Genomic DNA, 19,721 nt, shown 5'->3' on the forward strand with positions numbered 1-19,721 from the left:
CCACTGTATATATGTACCACATTTTCTTTATTCATTCGCCAGTCGATGGACATTCAGGTTGCTTCCTTGTCTTGGCTATTGTAAATAGTGCTGATCTAAACATTGGGAATCTTTTTGAATTAGAGTTTTCATCTTTTCTGGATATATGCCTAGGAGTGGTATTGCTGGATCATATGGTAACTCTATTTTTAGTTTTCTAAGGCACCTCCATACGGTTCTCCATAGTGGCTGCACCAATTTACATTCCTACCAACAGCAGATAACACTATTTTAAAGCTCAAATGTTACCTTCTCAGAGAGGCCCTCCCTTATGTCCCACCCCCTACATAGCACTCATCATCAGACATCCTAAATAACCTAATTATATATTTTATATATTATCTATCTCACCTCACTCCAACATAAACTACAGCAGAGCATGAATTTTTTTTTAGTCTATTTTGTTCACTGCTGTATCCTCAGCTCCTAGAATAGTGCTAGGCACATAGTAGCTATGCAACAAAAATTTATACTAAAGAATGAATGAATAAGTGCTTATATTCATTTCTTTAAGCTCCTGGGTGCTGCAGCACTGTCATGTCTAAGAAACAGTGCCCTCCCAGGTTAGACAGCGCAAGGCAGGGACCTAGCCTAGCCTGCGCCCTGAACTGTGCACGGCACGCATCTGCGCGGCCCACCTAGAAGTTCTTTCTCCTCACTCGTCCCTGGCGAGTCTGGCCCATCCCGCCCCAATTTTGCGTGCATAATAAGAATAATAGCAACAGCCATAATAATAGTCTCGTCCGCCCTCTGGAGACAATCCGGCCCCTGGCATCCCTCAAGGATTTTCCCAGGGCCTGAAGCACGGGCTTCCCCGCAACCACCGGAAGGCACCTGGTCAAGCTCCCCGCCAAGTCTTCTGCCTCCCAATGGGCCCCTGCAGCTGGCTGATGGAGGTTTTTATCATTCGCCCCATTTCGTCCAGGGAAAAACTGAGGCTGCGAAAGGAGAACCCGGCCTCTCTGATCTCCTGACTTGGAATCCCGTGGTCTTTGCCACCACGCACACCGCGACCACGTGCGGTGATCACCACCGTCGCCTTTGGTTGGTTTCATACCCCCCTTCCCTTCACCAACCATCGCGGCCGGAAAGAATGTGCCTGGCGCTGCTCTGAGCTCTGAGCAAACGGCTGTGCACGGTGTTCCTGCAGGAACAAACGGGTAACGAACCAGGCACCGGCCGGGCAAGAGGGGCGCCTCACACAGAGTGGTCAGGCGCACTCCGAGGAGGCGACGCTAGCTGAGATCAGGGTGGTGGGAAAGGGCCGGTCACGCGGGGACATGTTGGGAGAGGTAGATGGTAAGGAGAGTTCCAAGTAGCGAGAACAGCGAATAACTCAGCCACTTTTACATCCACTACCTCGTTTAATCTTACCGCACACTTTGAGAGGGGACACTTTGCCCCATTTTACAGACGAGGAAACTGAGGCCCACAGAGTAAAGCATTTACCGAATGGGATTCGAACCCAGCTCTCTGAAATACGCTAAGCCCGGACTCTCCAGCCCGCATTCCGCGCCGCCTCTTTTCTTCCGCACCGTGACCTTAACTCGGCACGTGCTGGACCCTCGCACCCCATCCCAACATTGTCCCACTTAGGAGGGCAGACCGGGGGGCTTTCGGAGGGACCGCGGAAGCCGCGCCCTGCTTGGGGTCCCGGGTTAGAGACTCCCTCGCCCTGAGTTAGGGACCCCTCCCGCGCGCCCCGCCCCTTCCGCGGCCGGGCCGGCGCTGCCTCTGTCCATGGTCAAAGCACCCGGGTAATCCGCCTTTCTCTTCCGCCCGCCGAGCCCCATTCATATTCTAATCACAGCGCGGCCGGCCCGCGAACGGCCACTTTATCGGGGCCCGCGGAGACGCAGCCGGCCCCCCCCACTTCCACTTCCAGCCCCCCAGCTCCTCGCCCCCCTCTTTCTGCACTCTACACTCAGCCGAGGAGGGGGTCCCTGGGAAAACCGCGTCCCCACTCGCAGGCCCGGGCTTCTCGCAAACTTCGTGGCTGGCTGGGGGCGGGGGCGGGAGGAGGGAGGAAGGGACCGAGACACAGACAGACTGACAGAGTTACGGGAAGAGGCGGGGGCTGCGGGGAGTGTCAGAAGACCAAGGGGGATAGAGACAGAGAGGGGCAGAGTCCCAGGGAGAGACAAAGAGGTGAGGGGGCAGGGGCTGGACCGAAACGCACGCAGCCCAAACCGGAGACATAGAGGGACACAGAGGACGAGGGAAGGACAGAGGGAGACAGAGACAGGGAGGCAGGCGGAGAGAGAGAGGCAGGTACTCCCAGAAGATAGAGAAAGTTCTGGAGATGAGTCAGCGCCTCACACCCTCCCTGCCAAGCGGCCTTCTTGCCGCCCGGGGTGGGGGTGGGGTCTTAGGGCTGCAGTTCCCCTTCCCCTCCCCCTTTCAGCGCTCTCCACTCCCCCACGCGTGTCCGCGGATCCGCGTGGAAGGGAGTCAAGGCTTACCTCATCCCCAGGGCTCCCACTCAAAATCTAACCCGGGACCAAACTTGGGGGGCCCAAGAGAAGCGGGAAAGGAGTGGGGCCCACTCGTGGCCGCGTAGGCGACTCCCCAGGCTCCTCGGAGCCCCCTGCCCACCCCCCCAAGCTTGCGCCGTGCCTGGCCGGATGGGGGGGCAGGGGGGAGGGGGCCACATCTAAGCCAATTTTGATTTCGCCTATAATGAGTGCCGGGCGAAGGCTGGAGAAGGCCTCTGGAACTTTAAATAAGAAAAACGTTGCTAATGCTATAATAGAAGGGGGAAGTCGGAGGGCTGGGATTGCGTCGCTCTGAGCCCCCCTTTTCGGAGGCGGCTTTTCTTATTCAAAACAGGCCCACAATGGGCTTCACAGTGCGCCTCGCCACGGCCCCATCTGACGAGCGGCCATTCATCAGGCCGGCTGGCCTATCAATGACATTGCTCCCATCGGGGCTCCTATAAAATGATGCTTTTTCCCATGAAACATCCGCAAACATTTTGACGGGTTTGGCTTTGCCCGGCTGGATTACTGAGTGTCCCCTTGCTCGCTCGCTCTTTCTTTCTCCCCCTTCTCCGAGCCCTCTCCCTTCTCTCTCTCTCTCCTCTTTTCTTCTTTCTCTGTTCTCCTTTCTCTTTCTGCCTTTTCCTTTTCTTCTTTATCCTTCCGTCCTTGCACTCTCTGCGTCTCTTTCTCCTTCTCCCCTCCTTCCTCCCTTCCTCCCTGGGCAGCTCTAGCACAGGGGACCCCCAAACATCAGGACTTTTGGGGGGCGCCTGTGCTGTCCATGGGAAGAGCATGCATTGTGGGTTACTGGAGGAACCCGACATGGATTCCACAGGTTAGTCCTACTGGTGGGGGTTGGGGGGAGACATTGGGAGGGAAAGAAGAGGTAGAAGGGGAACTTCAGCAAGAGTCGCAAAAAGTTCAGCAGGGTCAACTTGACAGCGGAACCCCAGGAAATAACGGAGCCTGCAGAAGTTTTCAATCCCATGCGATGTGCGATGTCTGTAAGCGGATGCGTGGAAGTGTGCGCGTGTGACTGTGTGTGTAAATGTGTGTGCGCGCGCGCTAAGGAGCGCGCTTTTGCTAGCCCCGGACACAAAGTTATGTAAAGATTCGCTGGCTCGCGGCGAGCTCGAGGTGCCACTTGCAGAAACTTTGCGAGCCGACCGCCCCCTCCCGGGCCCGGCTCCTCCCCCGGTTTGGGGGCCCCGGAATAGCGGTGCGCTCTGGAGCTGGTGGCTAGGGCCAGGAAGCCGAGCGGAACGCCCCAGAGGCGGGGGAGGGCGACGGCTCCGCACAGCGCCGGGGAGGTGGGGACAGAGGCTCCGACTGGTGGAGATGCGCAGCTGGAGGGAGTGGCGGCGGCGAACCCGGTGGTCCTGGGGAATCCGCGCCCGGTCTGGAGGAGGGAGCCCCGGGCCGTCCGAGGCGGGGTGTAGCCTCCTTGCCCGGAAGGGGCACCAGACGATGCGCTCTGCTTGGGGATTGTAATTCTGCTGAAGGGAGGACAAGACGCTGAGCGGCTGGCGAGGCCTGGCGTCTGGGTCTGCAAACTGCTCGGCACTTTGGGGTCTGTTGGCTGTGGGCATCAGGTTTTGGGGTTGCGGCCGTCCGTAACAACAGAGAAAGCAAGCCAAGGAATCTCTTACAACGAAAAAGCCCAGCGTCTCGGTTCTTTCTCCAGTAGAGTCTTCGCCACCTCCCAGTTCTAGCGCCTTTGAAGAGCCGCCAAACTTCTAGATCAGAGTTATGCTCCCTATGCCCCTTTCAGGTGAAAGAAATTCTCTGGAAGCTCACCTCCTCCCCCAGCCGCAGTCTTCCAACCAGTGCAGTCCTATCCCGGCTTGGTTGCAGCCTTGGAGTTTCTTGGGGAGAGGCAGAAACAGGGCAGTGAGAGCAGCCTGGGCCGAGGCAGCAGCTTGACGCGATGCTTGAGGGGATGCCTACGAGCATCCGCTGCTGGACTTTGCAGCGCGGAGCAACAAGTGCCTTCCAGCCTCTGCCATCCCCTAACACACGCGCGACTCCTCCCTGAGCAAATAAACACCACACGATTGTTTCCCCATCTCCACTCTGAAGCAGGCTGGAAATGGATGTGGGGTGGGAGTAGGGGTCATCCGGGCATTGCCCCTGATGGTCTTTCTTCCGTCCTTGCAGAAAGATTTCCAGCCTCTCCTGGCTTCTGCTGGGGCCCTGGTGGACAAGACGCCCACCCCCTCTGGCCAGGGGTATCTTTGATTTTCCAGGGTAATTGTCTATCTCTGATCTCAAGAGCTAAGTCCTTCTCCACTACGCTCCCCCGAGTGGGTGTGGGTCCCCTGGGAGTGGCGAAAGGCTGAGCCCCGAAGAACTCCTTACTATGTGCAATGACAAATGAAGGTAAGGAGAGGAGTCGCCTGCCGCCCGCCCGGCTGCGAGTGCGCGGCCAGCCCTGCTGGATCCTCTCCACTGGCGGTAAAGAGGGCGCCCAGAGAGGGAAAAGAGACCCTCCCTGCATACTGCTATGCCCAGTGTTAATGTCACTACGCACCTCCTGGGCACCCCAACTTTAGAGATGAATATCCTTGAACAAAATTAAACCCATGTCTGCATGGTTTACGACCAAGTATTTGCAAAGGGTTCACGTAGGGACTTGGGGTCTCCACGCCCCACACCAGCCATGGCCCAGCTGGGGGTTTTAGCCACCCCTTCCACACGACTGGAGCTTCTCGGTGCGTTCTGGGGAGAGCTGCGGGGTTGTGGAAACGTTCTGTTTTCTGTCCTCTAGCTAGTGGTCGTGGAGACACCTGGTCATTACTTACAGCAGACACCCCCAACGGGTTCTGAAATCTTCTCTCCCATCCACTCCCCTCCCCTTTTCGAAAATCTGAGACATCCCTAGATCGCCATCCTGAACTCAAAAAGTTCTGGGAAACGGCAGCGTGAAGAAATGACACGAGGCGCACCAGGTGACATTTTCACTCGGGCTTGCAAAACCGACGACAAGGGAAGTGCGGCTCGGCGCGGTCCGGTCCAGGACCTTCCCTCACCTCGCTTCCAGAGAACTTAATCCAATTAGCTTTTCTTTGGAGTTTCCCTTGTTATGTAAAGGTCCTTTCTCCCCGGCTTGCTGAGACCTGCGCTCCTTGGAGCAGTTCGATTCTGCTCCTTTTACGGCAAATTGCGCGCAAATCTTACGGCAGAACCACGAATATTATCGTTATTATTATTTCATTCCGAAAGGGCTGGAACGATCGATTCGCAGCAAGTGCTGGGGCGATGTCCGGAGCGTCCGGGGTCGGAGAGGCCGGCGGGCCAGGCCTCCGTCCCCTCCTCTTAAAAGGAAAATCCCCGCAACGTGCCTCGGGCCCGGGAGGACAGTTTTGCAGGGGCCGGGGCTCTAGTGGTCCGCCTGGGGGCCCCTTCAGCGTGACCTGCGGAAACGCGCCCCTTTGTTCCGCGCACCGAGGCGGTAATATATTCCTCGAGTTTTCCCCAAATACTTAACAAGTGTGAGGGCTGAGACAATGCCCCGTCGGAGGAGGCCGGGGAGCCGGCGCGCGCCTCCGGGCGCTGGGCTAGCCCGCCGCCGAGTGCCACAAAGCAGAGCTCCTTTCCCAGGAGGCCCGCAGCGCGGCCGGGCTCGGGGAGGCGGCGGAGGCCGCAGGCGCACGCGTGGGGCGGTCGACGCGCCCTCCGCCCGGTGCGCGGTTTGCAGCTGCGTCGTTGCCGGCTCGCGCCTCAGCCCCGCGCCGCGCAAACTCTGCGCCGAGCCCCGTGTGGCCCGCCCTCCTCACGCGGGCCGCTGCCGGCGCCTACGTGTTCGTGGCCCGTGGCTCCAATCCCGGCTGCCCTTCCCAGACGATCGTTGCTCAGTTACTCAAGGTACCTGGAAATTTGAGAACGAGGGGCGGGGTGGGGGGGAAAGTAGGTAGAGTTTTAGGCCACGGAGAACTTGTGCAAAGTGGGCCGGGGCCAGGTTGGTCGCCTGCGCAACAGAAGGGTTGTTTCTTGTTAAACGGGACGGCGCCTTACAGAGGGGCACTGACGAACCCGACCTGGAAACTTCTGTCTCTACCCGCTTTCCGCCGCGACCCCCAAAACCCAGAGCGGCCAAAGCACCCCTAGAGCCGGATTTGAGCTCCCTGGGCTACAACGGCGGGAAGGCACTCTGGTCTACAGGCCCCCGGCTCAGCACAAGGCCCGACCTGCTCTGAGGGCCCGCAGGTGGGGACCTTCAGTGGCTTTGGCGTGGGGCCGGCGGGGCAGAGAGCGCCCGGGTGGGAGGAGGCCCCGGGCCTAGGAAAGCAGCCGTCTTCTCCAGCCCTGGGACCCGGACTGCGAGCTCGGGGAACAAGGGATCGGAGCTGTGAACTTTGCCCCCGCGCCCAAATCAGACTGTCTCACGCCCTCCCCGGCCGTCTGTGTGTGTGTGTGTGTGGCCGGTAAAGGGGGCATGCTCGCCCCACCCTCGCCACCTGCCAAGTGCCGACGTCTGGGTTTGGCATCAGGGTCAAGTAAGAGCCGCGTGGTCCCCAGGTCCCCAGTCCGGGTGGCTGCAGCACTAGCCAGCGCGGACGCGGCGTGCAGGCCGGGCTCGGGGAGCCCGGCACGCGACTTGGTGCGGCGGCCCGGGACAACGCGCTTTCCCACCCGGCCTGTAGGTCCTGGAGACCCGGAAAAGTTTGCAGGGGCCGCCCGGCGACTAGGCCCTGGGATTTCCATAGCTGCGCCCGCCCCCCTCCCCAGCGCGTCGCCATGGAGACTGCTGGAAGTTGGTGGTGGAAAACAGACCCAGCGCAAAGCAAAATATTATGAGTGCAGTTGGGGTGACTTCAGGGGGGGCAGGGGACCGGAGGGCATGAGCGGGAGCCAGAGGCAGAGGCCGACAACAAAAGGCCGAGTACGAGGAGGAGAGAGGAGTTTGCACGGGGCCTCCCCGCCGCTGTGTGAGAGCTGGACCATCCTGCTTCCCAGAGGCGCCGAGGTCTCTAATTTCTCTCCAGCAGCTACACCTTTTCTCAGCCCGCCTGCGCGCCCTCTCTCCCACCCCTCCTCCTCCGGGTTCTCGTCCAGCCTCCCTCCCCATCCCGAAGTTAGGCGCCAGCTGGGCAGTGCGCCCGTCCCCCCCACGAGCCACAGGCTCACCAACGTGAAAGGTTCTGGCTTTTCTTCCCCACGACCCGTGGGTCGCCCCAGATGAATTTCTCATCGCCCCACCCCCCCCAAATTGGATCTGAAAGGGTAAGGGGTTAGGATAAGGCGGGAAAGAGAAGAGAAGGAGGTGCCTGGTCAGAAATCTTGGAGGGGTGGGGAGGGTATTGAAGAGAAGATCCTCCGGATTTTTTTCTCCTTTGTACAGTGGGGAAAGCTCGGGGTTATCATTCTGACTCAGCCACTTGTAATGATACTTTAGGTAAATCTTCTAGCCTTTACAAGATTAATTTTAATTGCCTGTAAAATGAAGGGTAAGACAGCTCACAGACTGGGATTCTCTGACAAGTTAGACGTATCCCTCTTTATTATAGAACCCAGGTTACCAGTATCTGAACTATGATCCACTGCACAATTAGTGACTCTCTCCCCAAACTAATAATATACTAAACTATTTTTACAAGTCATTTAGGATTTTAAGCGTCAAGAACCTTGAATAACCCCCTTTTAAGGACCTGTAATTGCCTTTCTCAGTTACACCTGAGGTGCGTTCCTTAAGGTGTTAGATTTTATGGGGCTGTACCAGGCGTCAACACTGAAATGCCTCTGGGTGATGAAGTCAACATCACAGGCCCCCACAAATGCTGGATAAGAAGCCACACTGGCCCATGTGGTGAGATTTTGCTGTCAAGACTACACCAGTCTTTACCCTCCGTTGCTCAAGCTTTTAGGAAGAGGTGAGGCTCTTCTCACACCTGGCCACCCCTCCTGGTGATATGTGAAGCAGAGGAATCCTTCCATTCTCCCCAGACTCTGTCGCCTCATCTGTAAATGAACGGATTGGATGTAAAGATTGCCACAGTCTGTCTGAAAGTTTACGACTAATTTACATGCCCGTGTCTGTGATATCTGCCTGGTACTAGGTTTATAAAGTAGTTCATCACACATTGATCCTCACAAGCACTCTGCGAGAGAGGTATTATTGTGACCTGCATCAGGCACAGGGTTTCACTTCTATTTCCAACACTGCAAAATCATGATTCTAAGTCAAGTTGATGTGTGTGTTTGCCTTGGTGTCTGTGCAAAAAAAAAAAAAAAAAAAAGGCTGAAAAGGTATGGAATGGTGACATCACAAGTTGGACGCCAGACAGTCAGGTCTCCACTTGCATAGACCCCTGAGAGCCTGCCCTGCTTGCTGTACAGGTTACTTGGGACACTCTTCAGCTGCCCCTCCAGGGATGCACGGCTCTGCAGGATGGAAAAGGCGGTGCTGGGGGAGAATCTCTGACGTTGCTTCTCCCCACACCCACTCTATTTGAGATGTCTTTGCAATTTTATCAAGGTTAGGGGAGAGAATAACTCAAAGACAGATAATATGGAGGTGTCAGGTAAAAGTTAAAAAAATTACTTTGGGTGAATTTATCGGAGGTTTTATTCAGTCTCGCTCATTGAGCACCTGTTGGGTGGCAGAGCCTGGGGATGAATAAGGCCACAGTCCCTACTGTCAAGGACTTTAAAACGTTTTGATGGGGGAAGGCATGGACATATTGAGAGTGGTGAGCGCTACAGGGGACAGAAAAATAGTGTCCCCTTGGGGCCTGGAGGAAAGGATGCTGTCTCTTGTTGAACACCCACCATGTGGCAGCCCCATTAACAGGCACTTTACCACACATTAGCCATTTAAGCCTGACAGCAGTTCTGCGTTGTCCCTTTTTAGGATGAAAGAGGGTCTGGAACTTGCATAGGGTCACAACTTGTACGTGACAGAGCTAGATCGGAGGCCAGACTGGGAAAGCCCGTTCCCTCGCCCCACCCTGCCTGCTTCAGCTGGACACTGGTAGAGCGCTAGCCTGGCAGGGCTTGGTGATGACGCTGGCCGCCAGGTGGATTTGAATCCCACTTGGTGAGAAGGGAAATGCATGGGTGAGAGTGGAGGAGCAAGGAATGTTGTGTCTTTGAGCGCCAGAGAAAACGTCTCAGAAGTTGTCATATGATTCTGGATTTGAAGAGGATTTTAAATGATGGCAGTGGTAGGAGGCAGTGCATCGTAAGGGTTGAGTAGAGTATAGACTTTGGGCAAATTTTAGCTTGTTTAATCCATCCATTCATTCAAGAATTCTATGTGTCTTCTATGTGCCCTGCATTCTGCTAAATACTGAGCTTTTAAAATGCCATCTCTGCTCCTCTGGAGCATAAATTCTAGACAGACAAACAGATAAACACAGAAATAGATCATCTCAGCCAGTGATACACACTATGAAGAGAAAACACTATCTAGATTAATGAAGATAGAGTGTGGTGATGGAGAGGTTGCTGCCTTTCACAGGGTGCCTTTCTGCCACATGAAGCTGTGTGTCTTTGGTCTGGAAGCTAGATATTGCTGAGCTTCAGTTTTCTTACAGAATTGATAGAACCGTCTGATAGGGCTGTTGTGAGTCTGCAATGCGAAAGTGATAATAAATAACGTATATTCAATACTTACTATATGTTTTCACTTTGCTAAGCATTTTAATTTAAATGCATTATCTAGGTAATTCTTACAACAACGCTATGAAGAAGGAACTGTTATTGTTCGCAGTTTAAAGAAGGAAACCAACAGGCTCAAAACTGAAAAGTTTCTGAACTCTAGAAGTTGGGCTGTGAGACATACCTTGACTGCATGGGAAGCAAGATCGATCTTAATTGTGTGTGCCAAACTTTCCTGAGACAGAATGCAAGTAATAAATCTAGGATTTTGTTTTCATTTTTAAAGCTAATGTTTGTCAAGTGACTTTCACATGCCAGGCATGTACTAAGCACTTTAAATTCATTATTAGTTGTATTTTAAAATATATGTTAGGGGTACTATTATTATCCATTCCATTCTATGCAATGGGAAATGGAGGCAGATAAAGGATATCCTTGAAGGGAGTAAGTACCCTAACCTGCAGTGATCCACACTCTTAGTCACAAGGCTATACTATCTTTCTCTTCTTTTTTGTTTTAGCGAGGGAGAGGGTTGTGTTGGAAAGGACGTCCAATGAAAGCGTATATTATTTTAGCAAAAGCATGCTATTTTCTTCCTGTAAGAAAGAGTTAGGATAGTCTTTTATACTGTGAAGACAAAATTGTAAATTATCGTTGGCAAAAATAGGGACATAAAGGGACACATCTTTACTACAGATGTGAAATGCACTGTAGTCTTCTCGGGGATTCATTTGAAGTTTAGTTACCATTCGCTTTGTGTCTGTGAATGTCTAGGCTTCATTCATGCTCACATACAGACATACCTCAGCCAGAATAAACTAATGAGGCAGAAGCCATTAAGTACTGTGATTATATATGTAGCCTTTTGGTAATTTAACAAACCATATATTAGAGCTAGAAGTCATTCACAGATATGTGTTCCCCTATGGCGTCAGGTAGATGTGGGTGTGCTTTAATGAAAAGAACATGGGCTTTGCTATCAGATAGACCAAGATTTAAATCCCTGCTTGGTCACTTGCTAGCTGTGTGACCCAGGGCAAATGACCTAAGTTCTCAAGCCTCAACTTCCTTCTTTGTGAAAAAATCCACTCTTTACCTTCTAGGGTTCTTAAGAGGATATACTGGGGAGGAGGAGGTTGTTGGGTGAAATAAGTGAAGGGGATTAAGAAGTACAAGCTCCGGTTATAAAACAAATAAGTCACAGGGATGTACTGTAACAGCATAAGGAATATAGTCAATAATGCTGTAATAATTTTGTGTGGTGACAGATGGTTACTGGACTTGTCGTGGTGATTGTGTGGTAATGTATTTGTCGGATCACTATGTTGTACACTTGAAACTAACATAATATTTTGTGTCGACTATACTTCAATAAGAACAAAAAGAGGATATAATGAGATTGTGCACTTTAAGTTAAGCCTGGCTCCTAGAAATTGCTCAGTAAATGGCAGACCTTACTATGATTGAAAATAATTATCTGGCCTTCCTGTGCCAAATCCTAGGTGTCTAGTTGGGAAAAGGGGATAAGAATGCTGAAAAAAATTTAGATTGTTTCAGCATATCTAGATGTTTTCTGTACTACGTAGACATAGTCTCAATTCTCATGTCAAGATAAATCATTCTCTTCTAAAAGGTTTTAGGCTGAGGGATTCATGTCATTTTCATTTCTCTACGTTTCCCATGAACAAGGCATTTTATGTGCTTCTGTTTGCCGTGGTTTCACCCTTGCGTTTTCCAATTTGTTAAAGGAAGTGGAAAATGTGTCTTTGTAGAGGCAACACCTGTTGACTGGTATTTGAATCCTGCAAGAAAGGTAGTTCCATGGAGCTCTCGGAGGAGACGTATGGTGCACACCTCTGATGAAGACCCCTGCACAACCCCTGACGCCCTCCCAGTTCTAGAACGTGATGGCCCCCGTTCTCCATCCACTGCCCTCCCCCAACTGCCCAATACGTGTAGGCATCACTGTTTTATTAAAGACTGAACCATTTTACACTTGACTTTCAAGAGGGGAAACCAGTTTCAAGTGAGTCTCTCTGAAACTCGTTTTAGCAGGAAACTCGTTTAGTTCTTTGGCCTTTCTTGCATATATTTCTAACGTGAGGAGAAAATGTCCATTTGTTCCGTTTCTGTCTTTATAACTTGATTTTATCTACATTGTGGTTTTGGGGTTTTTGACATATTAACAGCTTTCTTTAAGAGAGAGAAAGATCATAAAAAGCAGAAAAGAAAGAATGAAATTCAGCCCTTCTGTTTTCAGTTGAATAGGATCTGAATTTAGGCAACCAGGGCTGAATTACCTGTGCCAGTAGATTACGTGGTTTCTGTGCTCAGATCTGATCCTCAGAGCAGAATTTCTTTAAAATAGGCATATAGTTTCCACTTTTGTGGTTGGTTAATCCTCAATAAAATGTAAAAGCATAATCTTCCTCTGAGCAATCAATAATTATTAGTAGACAGGTGAACCTTGATGTGTTGGGTTTATATTGTTGTGATTGTGTATTATCAAGGGGATAATAAGAAAGCCTTTGAAAAGGCTTCAACCCAGTGAAGGTTAGTTAGGGCTTAGTGCCCTGCGTGTTTTCTGACTACCCAATTGTGCTAAAGGTCAGCATTGTTTAGACGCAGCCTAAGTGAGATTGATGAATATAGCAGATTTTTATTTAATTGGAAGGGAGAATTACTACTTCATAAGCAAGGATCTCCTGAAAACATCATGTTGGAGAAAAATGCAGTATCAGTGAACATGAGTGAACTACTCCTGAACTAGATTTTGAACTGTCATTTGAATAATCTAAAGAGTGATTAGTGATTGCTAATTATACCACCAGCAACCAATTTTTGAGGCACGAATGCATTTCGTGGAGAAACTTATGTTAACACGTTTGTTTTGAATCTTGTGACGGCTCTGAAGTCATTTCAAGCTAATATTAGACTTCTGAAGAAGGAGGCGTTTCTCTGAATGTTACAATTACAGAATTTATAATTTTTTTTAAAAAGCAGGGGTGATATTTGAGCTCCACATCATCTTTTTTCTGAACGATGAGTCTAAATTTGGGGGTGTTGATACATGTGATGTATTTATAGTTTGTGAACTGGTTCTCAGAGCTCATGGGTAGGTGAAATTCCTATTGAAGTTGTTGGGGTTTTATAAAGTTCCGGAAATGGGCCCGTGGCATAAACGCAGATCTGTTTATGGTGGAATTGATTGATCACTTTAAATATTTCGCTGTTTTTTCTTTGTGGTGTTCAGTTCCACTGCTGGTAACAAATGTGGAGTGGGGGCAGGGGGAGAATTTGGGTGCCTCTATAAGTTCTTTGTTCTACGGAAAAGAAAATCAAGTAATTTTGTATCATTCTTACATGGCTACATAAAAAGCTAAAATTTCTGTTTCTAGGAGTTTTTTTTTTTTCTTTTACTTGAGGGCTCCTTTTACAAAAACAAAAGTTTCTCCACAAAGCATTATTAGACATCATAAAAAAAATAAATAACTTTGGCTGAGAAAGCCCTGGGAGTTTACAAGGGAGGAAGATCCCAGAGGGCTTCAGGCCCTCAGTTAAAATGTGAAAACTTTTAAGCATTGGAAAGAAGATTTCTAAAGCGTTGAGCTGTTGTTGCGAGAGGGCCGTTGGTCTCCGTGAACTTTTATTTTCAACTCAGTGGGCAGAGTTTTTGAGGTTGCTGTGGTTTGGGTAGGGGACCTTTTCAGAAATGCCAGGCTTTTAGAAAAAAAAAACACAGCTTTTCTTCTAATCAAGTCTCCGTTTTAAAGTTTGAAAACTTTGCTGTGATTAGAAGAATGAATTATTTGTCTGCTTCGTTGGGGTTTCCTCCGGGTGCCCAGGCTGCAGGGCATTCTCCGCCTGGGCTACCTTGCAGGGCACTGCTGAGGAGGCACTGGGAGCGGGGAGAGCTGCCTGCCTGGACCTGGTCTCACCCGCAACAGGCGTGAGCCTCACTCAGGCTGGTTGAGCCCCGAGCATAGCAGGGAAAGCATGCAGGGCAGAGAGGTCCAGAGGGGTCCAGAGAGATCCGAGAGATGAGGAGCCTGAAAAAAGGATTCCCTGTGGGTCTGCGTTCTGTTCAGAGTTTTTCTTGGTATTGAGACATACGTAAAAAAGAAGAAGAAAGGAAAAAAACACCAAAGCCGTATGATTGTACATAGTACCTGGAGACTATATATTGGTTGTTTTTGAGAAGGAAAGAATGAAAGAAAAGGAGATGAAGAGAGAAAGAAAGGAAAGAAGGAAGGAAGGAGGCAAGGGAGGAAGGAAAGGACAGAGGGAGGATGGGAGAGAAGGAGGGAACTACCCGAGTTATTTTGGTAATTGACGGCAGGCTGCCTTAATGCATTATTTTCAAAATTATTAGTTGCTTTTTTTAAATCAAGTGACTCCCTTTTTGAAATCGGGTAGCAGATTAATAACATTTATCATCTTTTCCAATCACTGTGCTAAATGCTTATACATGTTAACTCATTTAATTCTCATACCCAACCGATGGCATTATTTTCCCCATCTTACAGAAGAGGAAACCGAGGTGCAGAGAGCCTAGGTAACATGTCCAGGCCAACTGGCTAGTGTCAAATGAGAGTTTGAGCACAGATTATTCTGATTTTAAAGCCAGGCTGCCTCCTTGCCTCCTAAGGCCTGGAGTTAGAAGGGGGACCTCAGAGATGTCCATCCTAGCTCCTCTGCTCTACTGTATAACGAAGTTCAGGAGGTCAGTTCACCCCTAACCCTGGGGGAGATGGCCGCTAGTGCTGCAGTGCTCTGGAGCACACTGTCATGGGTGTCAGTGTGCTTCTGGCTGTCACGGGCACCTGGATGTGACTTTGGCAGCAGACTGCTGACTGAGGACACCCACGGGGGCTCCTTCCTGTGGGGGCACCTTCATGTCAGGTGTTCCTTTCATCTCTAATTGTTCTCAGAGCTTCTGAGTTCAACCTGGCACCACCACTGGGGAGGTATCCCCCGCCTGCCAGTTACTCTGGCAAATTTGACATCTTATATCATCAAAGGCTTCATACCTATTTACTTACAGACATGATTTTCCTTACAGTAGGTTAAGCATAAAAACCTTGGGTGTTAAAATCACAGCCCCTTCCATTGCATAGCATGTCACAGTTTGCAATCACTGTTACAATCATTTTTCAAAATATTTATTTATTCATTCATTTATTTATGGCTGTGTTGGGTGTTTGTTGTTGCACATGGGCTTTCTCTAGTTGCGGCGTGCAGGGGCTACTCTTTGTTGCGGTGCGCAGGCTTCTCATTGTGGTGGCTTCTCTTGTTGCGGAGCATGGGCTCTAGGTGCACGGGCTTCAGTAGTTGTGGCATGCAGGCTCAGTAGTTGTGGCATATGGGCTTAGCTGCTCCGCAGCATGTGGGATCCTCCCAGACCAGGGCTCGAACCCGTGACCCCTGCATTGGCAGGTGGATTCTTAACCACTGCGCCACCAGGGAAGTCCACTGATACAATCATTAATAGCAGGGAGTTTTCAATCACTGATACAAACACTAACTGCTCTGGCTATAGAATCCCATAGACTTAGTGAGAACCGGCTTTGCCATGGGCTAGATGTATGAATTCAGCAAGTCACGTGACCTCTCTGAGCCTCAGTTTGCTGGATAGTAAAGTGGGATCATGCAGAGTACCTACCTTAGAGGGTCTTGTGAGGATTAAATGAACTAATGCATATAAAGGGGTCCACACAGGGCCTTGGCATGTTGTAAAAGCTCAGTAAACAGAAGGTGCTTCGAGCACTTGCTTCTCCTTGTGTCCCCCTAGTAGCTTCCAAGACCTGCCTTCTCCCCATTCCCCTTTCTGCCCCTTCCCCCAGGACTGCATAGGAGAAGAAAACATTTTATACAACACTTCCACTGTGTTCAGTCTTTTCAATACATAACCTCATAAACCTGTGATCTGGGCAGGATCATTCCCATCTTGTACTTAGTGAAACTGCCACTCTGTGGGATTCAGTCACTGTATGTGCATTGGTTCGTACAGCGAGAGTATCCGAACTGAGGTTGTTATGGCACCAAAGCTAGTCCTGCTTTCTTTTTTCTTTTTTTTTTTTTGCGGTACGTGGGCCTCTCACTGCTGTGGCCTCTCCTGCCGCGGAGCACAGGCTCCGGACGCGCAGGCTCAGCGGCCATGGCTCACGGGCCCAGCCGCTCCGTGGCATGTGGGATCCTCCCGGACCAGGGCACGATCCCTTGTCCCCTGCATCGGCAGGCGGACTCTCAACCACTGCACCACCAGGGAAGCCTGGTCCTGCTTTCTTAAACCAGGCCATCACCATACCAATTAAAAACATGCAGCTGTAATGAAGGTGTTGGTGGTTTCCCTTCCACGTAGAGCTCTGACTGTCTTAACTTTGCCTCACGGTGCTCTTATCCACGTGGGCCTCAAGTGCACAGACTTCCAAGCCTCGTTTTCATTGTTCACTTGATGCTTCTTCCTTTGTTTCTCAAGATTTCCACCTGTGTCGTTATTCTCTGTGCTTAGCACAGTGCAAAGCATCTTCCAGAGTGTCTCACACAAGTCAGTGCTTGATGAGTATTTACTTAAGATATAAATCAATTCCTCCTTCATATTCTGAGGAATGCTGCACCTCTTTGCCTGCTTTCTAGGAAGCCTGGCTCAAGGCTCCATGCAAGCAAGTACTTGATAGATTAACTGCAGATGAACTGACACTCTTGAGCCCCTGTGAGCCAGGCATGGTGCTGGTGCTTCATTCATTTCTTTCTTTCCCTCCCTCCTCTCAGCCCTTCCTCTTCTCTCCTCATTGATCTGCTCTTCTGTGCCAAGCACCGTCCTAAGTGTGGGGAATAAGGTACAGTCAGCTCTTAAGGAGCTTATATTATTTTTCCTAATCCTCATAGTAACCTCATGGGGTAAGTATTTTTAATATAGGAAGAAAATTGAGGTCCATGAGGTTAAGTAATTTGCCCAGGGTTGCAGAATTTTCTTGGTCCCTTGTAAGGGGAGGATTAGAATTAGTGTCCTGCCGGCTCCCAAGGCCATGCACCAAGAGATCCAAGAATCAAACAGAAAGAATGATAACAGGAAGGAGCTAAAGAGTAATTCCTGGGAGGTGGGCATGATATAAAAATTATAATAGCTAAGACTTATATAGTGCTTACCATGTAAATATTCTCTGTGCCTTATTCACTTAATTCTCATACAAACCCCATGAGATGCTATTATTACCACTCCCATTTTGCAGATTAAAAAAAATTGGGGCTCAAGGAGGTTGAGTTGCTCACCCAAGGTCATACTTCAAGGAAGTCAGACTTGAACCTGGCAGTTGAGCTCCACAATCTGTGTCCTTAACTACTACATTGTTATTCAAACAAACCAAAAAAGTGCCTTAGTCACAAACAGGTGCCTGGGACTCACAGCGGTTCCATGTATTTAGAACGTGCTCTGTGCCATTCACTGTGCTATAAGTACTTTCCATGCATTTGTTCACTACAATCTCACACCACTAAGATGAGGTAGGCACATTATTATTACATTTTACACAAGGGGACACTGAGGTTTAGAGAATTTGCCTAAAGTCATTTCACTAGTAAGTACTAAGGCTGTAATTCAGACCATTCGTCTGTAGCTAGTTACGAAGCCCACATGCTTACTCTTCCTTCTCCTAGGTGATTCTCAGGAAATGATCCAAATGAAAGAAAACATTACATGCACCAAGTTGTCCATTAAAACATTGTAAAAAATAGGAACATTAGCTCAGTGGAACACTGGGCATGTATTAAACAATGATGAACGTGAGGACTGTAGCAACAGAGGGGAAATCTCCATGATAGAAGGTTGAGAGGAAAAGGAATAGAAATTGTACATTCCCTGAGATTACAGTTCACATATGTGCACAGGTGCGCACGAGGCTGGGGAGCAGTGCAGAAAAAGGACACGTAGTTCACACGTTAGAGGGGTGGGATTGTGGGTCAATATGTTTCTCTTTTCAACATTAAAAAGTATAATTTATTCGATAGATTAACACAGGAAAGAAAAAAGCGCTTTGCTTAACAGAAGGATATTTTGTTGATTTATCTCAAAAGTGCAGGTTAGTTTGAAGTTTCTTTGGTTCCGGCAGCCAGGAGTGCCTGACTCCTGAGTTTTCGGAGGGGGAATCCACATTCCTCTAATACAGGGGGTGAGCAGAAATGCAGAAGAGGTAAACAAACAAACAAAAACCTAGGAAAGGCAGTGATGTCAAGAATCAGATAATACCAGATGATGTGCACAGCGAGTAGCCTTGGCTCCAGTGATCTTTTTCAGATTTTCTATGTTTTAATAATATTGTAATAATAGCAATAGAAACAAAGAAAAAGTCTGCCAACATTGGGTAAGGGTAGGTATGCCCCCCCACCCCGAGAAGTGGAGGGGAAATGAAATTTTTACAACCTGGTTATGCAATTATGTACATTAACTCTGGTGTTCCCAGAGATATTTTCAGAGCAGAGATTTGCTTTTACATTGAATTTATCTTCAACAGGAGATGGCACTGAACACCTTAGCTTTAATTTTCTCTAGTCTTTGGAGACTGTTGGTGAGTTCATGATTTGTGAAATATCAGCATTGGTGCACCTTCAGGGTTCCATCGCTAATTCTTGTATATTGCAAACAATGACACCTTAATTAATCTCTTTGCCCACTTTAGAATTTTCTATATTGAGTTTTCTTGAAGTAAGAAGGAGCAGTAACATTACTGAGTACATATTGTGTGTTTGGTGTTATTTTAGACACAGCTTAGTGCTCACAATGAGACTTCAAGGCATGTGTAATTGTGGGTATTACAGTATAAGTTAATGGTCAGGTTAGAGTCAGATTCAAACCCTGGCTCAGCTGCTTACTGGCTGTGTGATCTTGGGCAAGTCATTGCTCTGATGATGATGTTGACGAGGATGATGGTACTTGACTGAGAGGCCACGTTCCAGGATGTGTCATTAGTGGACTCACTTGCATCATGCAGTGATTGAGACCCCAGCTGATGAAGAAGAGACATGGGGACACTGGTCACATGGATCGGCCAGAGGAGTGGATACAGTTAGCTAGAAGGAGGGCAGAGTTCTTATCTTTTCTCATCTCACTCATCTGTTCTGGTTCAAGCATCGAAGACTTAAGACTCTTGCAGTGGCCTCCTACTAGGGGGACGTTAAGTCCCAGTTTTCCTGGGACAATCCTGGTTTACACATATGGTCCTGGCAAAATTATTACTAACACTGCTTTTCAGTCTCAGAAACTTCCAGGTTTAGGTGATAAATGATATGGTCTCCTGCTTCCCTTTCCCTCTCCACTAAAATTGTGTTTAGCAGCCTCTGATGGAGCTGCCCACAAAACTGATTTGTTTATGCCACAGTCTACTCAAAAACTTTTAGAGGTTCTCAACCATCTACTGAATAGAATCCAGACTCCTTAACCCAGCCCTGAGTACAGAGGCAGGGCTTTTATGTGCACATGCCCGTTAGCATGTTACAGAGTGTTAGTTATACAGGATAGTCTCAGTAAACACATGTTGAATTAACACCTGAATGAATGAGTCCATTCACGCTCAGGCTGCCTGTCAATGTCTTGAGTGTGTCACTCTT

General features: G+C 49.3%; 1 protein-coding gene across 1 annotated transcript in view; it reads left to right on the plus strand.

Annotated features, from left to right (window-relative positions):
* Nucleotides 1-3,311: 3,311 nt before the first annotated feature.
* Nucleotides 3,312-19,721, plus strand: part of RFX4 (regulatory factor X4) — a gene marked incomplete at both ends in the record, with an annotated part of 170,671 nt that continues 154,261 nt past the window's right edge. The window contains one exon of the mRNA XM_079714121.1: nucleotides 3,312-3,354. Coding sequence (XP_079570247.1) covers nucleotides 3,312-3,354 — 43 coding nt within the window. The remainder of the gene's footprint in view (nucleotides 3,355-19,721) is intronic.

Source organism: Hyperoodon ampullatus (assembly GCF_949752795.1).
Source record: "Hyperoodon ampullatus genome assembly, chromosome: 11".
Classification (NCBI taxonomy): Eukaryota; Metazoa; Chordata; class Mammalia; order Artiodactyla; family Ziphiidae; genus Hyperoodon; species Hyperoodon ampullatus.